Below are 7,961 nucleotides of genomic sequence, written 5' to 3'. Positions count from 1 at the left end.
AGGGGGGATCATGGGCAAGCCACTTTTTGGTCCCTATTATTATCAATTTCCTCACTAGAGCCAATGCCAACTTCTTTGTCGTTTGCCTTAAGCCATCATTGCCATCCTTGGAGATTCCACTCTCTCTCTCTCGATCATCTAATGGCAGCCCTAGGAGACTAGATGATTGCTGCTGCTGCCAAGTACTGGTTACTGCTGCTTCTTCCTGCCCCTACTGCTCCCAACTCAAGACTGGAGGCTTGTTGACTGCTCCAAAGACATCCTACTGCTGGGTTTGCTGGTCTGCTCCTCCAGACATTGATGAACTGTTTGCTGCAATTGATCAGTCCAGATGTCATCCTGCTGCTGCTGCTGCTGCAATCTGCAATGACAGGCCCAGCAGTTGTCACAACTGCAGTCAGGTGCTGCATGTTGCTGCTGTAATCATCCTCAATTGTTGTCATCAGCAAACACAGCCTGTACCCTCTTCAATGAGTCTGAGATTTTGGTTGTCCCATTTTACCTAACCCTGATCATCATCATCTTTTGTCTCCTGGCATCACGTTTTTGGCTGGTTACTCGGTCTCATAATCTGTTAAGCGTACAGCAGACTCCTTTGGCACTACTCAGCTTGCTCCCTAGAGAGACACGACTGTTCATCAGCCCTTGACTCCTTCGCCATCCGTTGTATCACAGACCTTCCATATACTGGGTTTGTTCATTGAGGTTCATTTCATTCATCTCTTTCCATTTTTGAGTTCATTTCTTATTTGTACACAGTATGGACATGGAGGACAATTAGTGCACCTCACTTTTAGCCCTGCTCTTAGAAAGCAAGGAGTGAGATGAAAGACAGGAGCTTAAGGTAGCACAGAGAGAAATGAGGTGGCTGGTGTTAGCATAATGAGGAAGAGGTCCTGTGCTAATTCATAAGGAAGAGAGAGCAGCTTGAACATGTCTTTCTTGGATATGTGTCATCCAAAAGCTTGATTGTTGGTTTTATATTAATCATTTTTTTTCCCCTTTTTTTTGGTTTTCTTCTTTTCCTTTCCTTTTTGGAACTCTCTGTTTTTACTTTTGTTCTTTTTAAGCATCATTAAGAGTATCAAAATATGGGATGTGTGCTGATAATGATAATATGCTGTCTAAAAATAGGGCAAGCTCCATTGGAAATATTGGCTGAGCCATGTGCCATCAACACTTTTGATATAAACCCAGAGAACGGCTCTGTAAGTATTGAGGTCAGACCTGATTGTCATGAATGACTTTGAAGCAATTGTTTAATCATTGACATGTTACTGTGGCTTTTCAGGATGTCATATGTGGACTGGAATTTGAAAGCTTGCTTTATCTAAAACGATCTTCGTAGATGCAAGAAGCTGTAGAGTTCGAGACTTGGGACTGTATTGTGTAGCTTTGAAACTTACAAAAAACTGCCCCCCAGCAACATAGTCTTGGGATTTTGGCATCTACAGTGTTTTTTGGAATATGACAGTGAGTAGAATTCTGTGCTTTGCAGTTAAAACTTGCTGGTTTAACATGTGCTAGCTTGCAAAGTAGTATGGTTAGGGGAGGTAGAAACTGGATGTTGACAGAGCTTGGAGTTTGGATCCGTGGGAGTACCTTCAGCCATGTCAAATGTAGAAAGGATCTCTTGACAATAATGTTGCTGGGAATGAAATTCTTCTGCTCATGATTAGTGATCTCCAGGCCAAGGAAGTAATGAAGCTGAGGTATGTCATCTAAAAGGTGATGAGAAGATGATCCATGATATTTGACACCTTGGCAATGTGAAGCTGAGCTATGTCATCTAAAAGGTGATGAGAAGATGATCCATGATATTTGACACCTTGGCAATATGAGAATCTCTAATGATGAGATTGTCTACATACGAGATATGATGAACTTTAAAGGAAATCAACTGAATACAAATAGAGATTTTGATCCAGCTGGCTGCATGTGAATCCTTACGAAACAAAAAAGTTTTTAGTAATTTCATTGCAAGCCTGAAGGGCTTTGCTTCAGGCCATAAAGGGCCTTTTGCAAGTGATAGATATTGGATGCTCTACTGACGTCTTGAAATGACAGATCCTGTGAGCTGATCTACATGTCTCATGGATCTTCTTGCTTAGGAAGGCATTCTTAATGTTCATTTGGTAAATGAGTCACTCATAATGGGACGTGAGCTAGGACCAATCGGATGGTGGTCATGCGGGCTGTAGGAGCTAAGGTCTTTGTGTTGTTGATGCCTTCTTGCTGAATGTAGCCCTTTGCTACTAAGCAGGCCTTGTACTTGTCCAAGTTACCATCTGAGTGGACCTTTCCATAGATATTTCACCCCAGTGACATGTTTATGAGGGGATCTATGTGCTAAGAACCAAGCGTGATTTCAGTCGTGCACAAGAACATTCAATATTAATGTGCCATAACACATTGTAAAAGGCAAGGCTCCTTTGAAGTTTGGTAAATTTGTATTATGAGAATCTTGGATGGTTTGATTGATTGTTGTTCTTGGGATTGTCTATCGTAATGTAGGAAGATGGATGACAATGTGTGGTGGAGAAGATGGAGTTTGTATAGTGGATAGAATGAATAAAGGAGAGGGATAGGAAAGGAAAAGAAGGGAATGGGATCAGATGTGTGGGATGGCTATATGCAATTTCAAAGAGTTGGGTTGTTGAGAAGAGCCCCTTGTCTTGCAATGATGTGGAAGTAGAATACTCTCGATCAGTTCCTTTTGAAGGGTTCTTGTCAAAGAACATTTATTGATTAATGGTGTCTTCGGATCCCACAACCGATTGGTCTTGGACAAGGTGTTGTATTCTATAGATATATATGTGACAGTTGGATTTGGTTTCCAACTTCCTCTTTCCATTTGCACTTGGATATAGTATCATATTTTAAAATTTGAAAGTGAGATTGAACATGCTTGGTGTGACTATTATAAGACTCCACTGCAATGTTTCCTAGAACAATTGGTTGAGCATCTCCACATATGATCTTACCATGGGAAAGAATAATGTGATGGAGCCATGGCTAGTGCTGGCAATGTGCCCAAGTAGTGCCATTGTGGCCTAATAGTTGGTTAAAACTTTGGGCCTCTCCATAATTGATGAATGAGAACCTATTGTTGGAGGTGGTAGGTTGTCTTGGAATCTTTCTTGATAATGTGAAAGGAAGTGTACTTTGAAGGTTTAGATTGGAGTTGCATAGGAATGACCATTAGGGGGAATCAGGACTCAAAAAGGATTCTTTGGCTTAGGAGTTAACGACTCTCCTAATGACAAGATTTGAGGTGGATCAATGGGAGAAGGGGTGGTGTGTACATATTATCAATTTTTTTTTCCTTATCCTTACCACTTATGGGCAGGTTTGTCTCCCTATGTTCCCTTTATCCCTTCCCTTCTCTCTTCTCCCTTTTACTTTTACCACCCCACGCTAGGTGGGTCTCATTCGGCATCCAAAAAAGTAATCCAAAATTTGATTTTTTCCTGTTCCAAAAAGGGTCACTCTCTCTCTTTTTTTATTTTTACCATAGCGTGTCAAGTGGGTCCCATTAGGCATCCAAAAAGGTGACCCAAAATTGAAATTTTTCTCTCTTTCAAAAAGTTTTTTTTCCCTCCCAAAACATATTCTTATGTCATGTATAGTTAAAAAAAGTATTTTTTGGTAATTTTTTTGTAAGACATGCTTTCAATTTCATCATTCTCTTACCTTGATTCTACTAATCTTCTTAGCTTTCTATGCTTATACAATCATAGTTATACAACTCGTAGCCTCTCCAAGCCATAGTCACATAGCATCCAACTTTTTTCTTTTTTCCATGGTTATTCTTTTATCTCTATTTCACAAATATTTTTATGTTTTTATGCTTACATAACCATGGCTACACAACCCTTAGCTTCTCCTAGTTATAGCCACACAACATCTAGCTTTTTTCTTTTTTTCATAGTCATTCTCTTATCTCCATTTTATAAATCTTCTCATTTTTTTAGTGCTCACACAACCATAATCATATAGTCCTAGCCTTTTTCAGCCATAGCCACACAATACTTCACATCTCTTTTTTTCATCTCCATTAGCTATCACCAATTTTAATTATTCTCACTCACGCTCCTCTCTTTCTAAGTAGTGTTCTTTTCAAATCCATTCTAATGGCATCTACATGTCAGTAAAAGCAATCTTGTGATTTCATTTATGCTATCTATGTATACAATACAAAGTACGAGCATGACAAATTAGGAGCATTGTTCAGCCTTCATCAATAGAGCCTCATCGAGTATGTCATGTGGTGTGCTATAAAATCATTGGAAGGGCAAAGTGCTTGGGTTTTGGGAGGCTCGAGATGGTCTTGTTACATCAGTTTAATATGTGCACAATGTGAATAACTTGAGACTACCTCATGGGACTACTTGACAATTCTTTTTCTCGAATTGTAAGTCATTACTTTTATATTTTTAACTTTTCATATATTATTAAGGTTTTTACTTCTTATCTCATGTCAGGCCTTTTTCTTTCGAATCTTATTAGGGATCAGTCTTTGAGGTTAGGGACATACTAAGATTTATATGGGGATGTGAGTGAGACACTGATCGGAAAGTCATCGCAATATCTTTTAGATTGTAATATTTTTTTCTATAAGTTAATGTATATAGCGCTTACATTAGTTAATTCGTATGGTTCTCTTAAATAGCTTCCTTATCCATCTCTCAATTCTTTGAAATGGTCCATTTTAGATGAGTGAATGCTTGAGATATTAAAATTGAAGATCGTATATGATATTTATAGCTCGTAAAATTTTGGAGAGCTTCAAGATTAGTGGGTCTTTCATAATTTGTGCCAATTCAAATTTTTGCTTATATATTCAAAATCACTTATATGTATCAATATCCCTCCATGTTCATTTGTAAGGATATAAGTGAACTTTTTTAATTTCAATTTTAAAGAATGATGAAATGAGGTGGATGGGATGCACAAAGGTAGCATCTTTTCATGAAAAGTGGTGGTTCTTAGTGGTCCATAGTGTTATCTTCCATTACTTGATTGTATGTTCATCATTGTATATACACTACTATTATCGATGTTGGATGAAAAAAGGAAGCCAATGGATTCACTTGGAGTCCACTAAAGATATGGAACAAGCATTTGATATTCAAATCCATATGTTAGACAAAATGATTGAGTTAGTTACAATGATTGTTGGAGTCTCCTAAATTTGCAAGAGCATCTGGTATTGATGGGAAGCGTTTGTACGGAGAGTTTTATCTTTCATATTATTGGTAGAAAGGTAAGTTTGTTTAATATTGGAAGTATTTTACTTCGATTGGGACACTTGATATTGGAAGTATTTTACTTTGGTTGGGACACTTATATTATGAAACTTATAATTTTTTTTCTTTTAGATGGGTAAAACAATGAAGAAGAATTATATGGTATCAAGTGATTTGCAACAAGTCAAATGTTGTGTGGAGATGGACAATGTATTGGAAATTCACAATCAATAGATTGAGTGATGTTATTTTTTGATTCTTTATATATATTTAAGATTCTTTGATATTGTATATTTTGGTTTGTTTTGTGATTTTATTCTTTTTTACTTTTTAGAAATTATAAAAAAATTAATGAATTAATTTTTTTAAAAGTCCATTACTTATGTCTATATAAATGTATTTTTCTCGCAATCTATCAAACATATTTTTTTGTGTTCAATTGTCATAATATTGAAGTCCTTTATGAATCGATGTTATGTGATATGTGTTAGTATTTTTAAAGTATGAAAGATCATAAACATATAATTAAAAATATGTAGTTATTTTTTTGATAGGATAGATAGCTTAGTTTTGTCTTAAAATGCCAAAAAATGGAGGAAAAAAATGCTAGATGAGTCGTGCAAGAGGCCTTAGATGCTATGGCATGTAAATGGGTAGGACAACATTGGTATTTGGAAAAAAAAAGGCTATGAGTTGTCTAGCATGTCTTGGACGCTATAGGGTGTGCAAATGGATAGGATGATTATTCACGTGTCATAGTGTCATTCTGCCCATTCATGCATCGTAGTGTCCATCATCTCTTGGGCAGCTTGTCTAGCATTTTTTTTCCATGTTTTGGCATTTTAAGACAAAACTAAGCTATTTGGCCTGTTAAACAATAATTTTTTTTCACTACAAATTTTAACAAATTTCACCTACACATTGCTTGGATAATGCATGCTAAGTTGTCATTCAATAAAGGAGAAAGGCTAAGTGATCAAACACTTTGATAAATGAATACTCCTCCTTAATCATTGAGTTTTCAATTGACGTTGGAAATTTAATAATTACATCATCATACATAAATACAATGTGAGATATTCAAGGTAGAATATAAAGCAAAGGTTTTACATTATATATCAAAGCTTACAAAACGTATTGTGCTACAGTGTGTATTACTCACTAGTCTCAATTTCCTCTTATTCTACTAGCTAATCGTGTCTCTGCATGATGGTCATCCACTTGGCATGAATTGCATACATATATGTGTCCTCAAAAAGAGTGACAAGGCATGCTTTTGCGGCTTTCTGGTGCAAGACCTTGCATGTAGAATCAATCTCCGTAAGAGTGAATGATTTTCTTCTCTAAGCTCGCAAATGGCAATTTCTTGATTAGTAGGTCTGTGCTCTTCTAATACTTGCAGATCTTCATGGGGGTTGCTAGGTGATAGTTCTTTCTTCACTTTAGCCTTTGCGTTAGGACTTCTCTGGTTGGACCTTGCGGTGGTGGTTCTTTGTGTTTGTTGGAGTAGAGGTTGGAACTTAGGTGTGAATTGCTTAATAGGGACTGGTTCTGGAGTAGGGAGGAGGGGTGTTGGAGGAGGAAGTACTCTGGGTCACTTGCTTGGTAGCTTGGGATGTCGCATGGAGCCCTTGTTACTTGTTGAGTGCCTCTCAGTTGCATTTGTGCTAGGCTTGAGCTAATCAATTATGTTTTGGGGCCTATTGATATCATCATCAATGCTACCCTTATCATCATTGATGTCATCTTCTTTATTCATAGAAGTGTTATCCTCGTTGTTCTTTGGTATGTTGTAACATTTCACATTTTTACTTACATCTTGGTCTTTAGAATGGTCTTTTTGCTTGTGGCCTCTTTTCAAGGTTTCCAAGGCCAATCTAGGGAGGGTCTTTGAGCATTTGGATAGACACTTGAGTGGGGGGAGGATGCAAGACGATGAGGTTACATTGTTGTTGGAGTTATCCAGTTGGCTAAAATTGGGGATCTCTTTGCCTTGCCATGATGGATATGTAAATACTTGCCCTTGGCCTTGGCTTGTTCATGGATGTCGTTGTGCAGTTTGTTTGGTGCAGGCCATGAGGTGGATTAGAAGAGAAGAGAAGACAACATACATATCTTGCCCTTGGCCTTGGCTTGGTTGTGGATGTCATCATGCAATTTGCTTGGTTCAGGCCATGAGGTGGATTAGAAGAGGAGAAGAGAAGACAACAATAGAAGTACGAAATAGGAAATTAACTAAAAGAGCTCTATTTGTATGAAACCTAGTATTAGGGTTTAAGGGGGGTTCACATGGTTTATATACATGTCCATTTTGACAATTTTCTTTACCTTGTCATGTGCCATGCTGCATGTATATTCACTATAGATGTATTTTCCACCTTTCCTTATTAAGTGCTTGAATTTCTTGCCTGAGAGATTCAGCCAATGCGGTAGTCTTAACATTCTCCAATGTGATGAAGTGGTAGAATATATATCCATAAAACCAATCGAATATTTTTATAAGGTAGCTTTTCATGGTGCGACCATCTCTATGGTAAGTGTTCTTGAAATATGCTCCAAGAGCCTAGTAACGAGACTTTTCCATACCTTGGGTGCTCCACATTTTCAAAGATCGATACTTATCCAAAAAATATGATCTATGAGCATATAATATGTACTACAAAGATATAGAGCATTGACATTAGATTTGGAACATCAAATTATACAAAATAT

At 37.4% G+C, this 7,961-nt stretch overlaps 1 protein-coding gene across 1 annotated transcript in view; it reads left to right on the top strand.

The window, feature by feature from the left end:
• The window catches only part of LOC148024630 (Transducin/WD40 repeat-like superfamily protein), a 45,362-nt gene extending 42,788 nt beyond the window's left edge, over positions 1 to 2,574 (top strand). Inside the window, exons 5-6 of the mRNA XM_087694253.1 lie at positions 1,135 to 1,208; positions 1,292 to 2,574. Of these exons, the coding sequence (XP_087550379.1) occupies positions 1,135 to 1,208; positions 1,292 to 1,348 (131 nt within the window). The 3' untranslated portion in view covers positions 1,349 to 2,574. The remainder of the gene's footprint in view (positions 1 to 1,134; positions 1,209 to 1,291) is intronic.
• The last annotated feature ends 5,387 nt before the right edge of the window (positions 2,575 to 7,961 follow it).

This window comes from Lygodium microphyllum, chromosome 15 (genome assembly GCF_053477565.2).
Source record: "Lygodium microphyllum isolate KBCC chromosome 15, Lygodium_microphyllum_v1.1.10, whole genome shotgun sequence".
Taxonomy (NCBI): Eukaryota; Viridiplantae; Streptophyta; class Polypodiopsida; order Schizaeales; family Lygodiaceae; genus Lygodium; species Lygodium microphyllum.
This window is presented reverse-complemented; position numbering and strand designations above follow the sequence as displayed.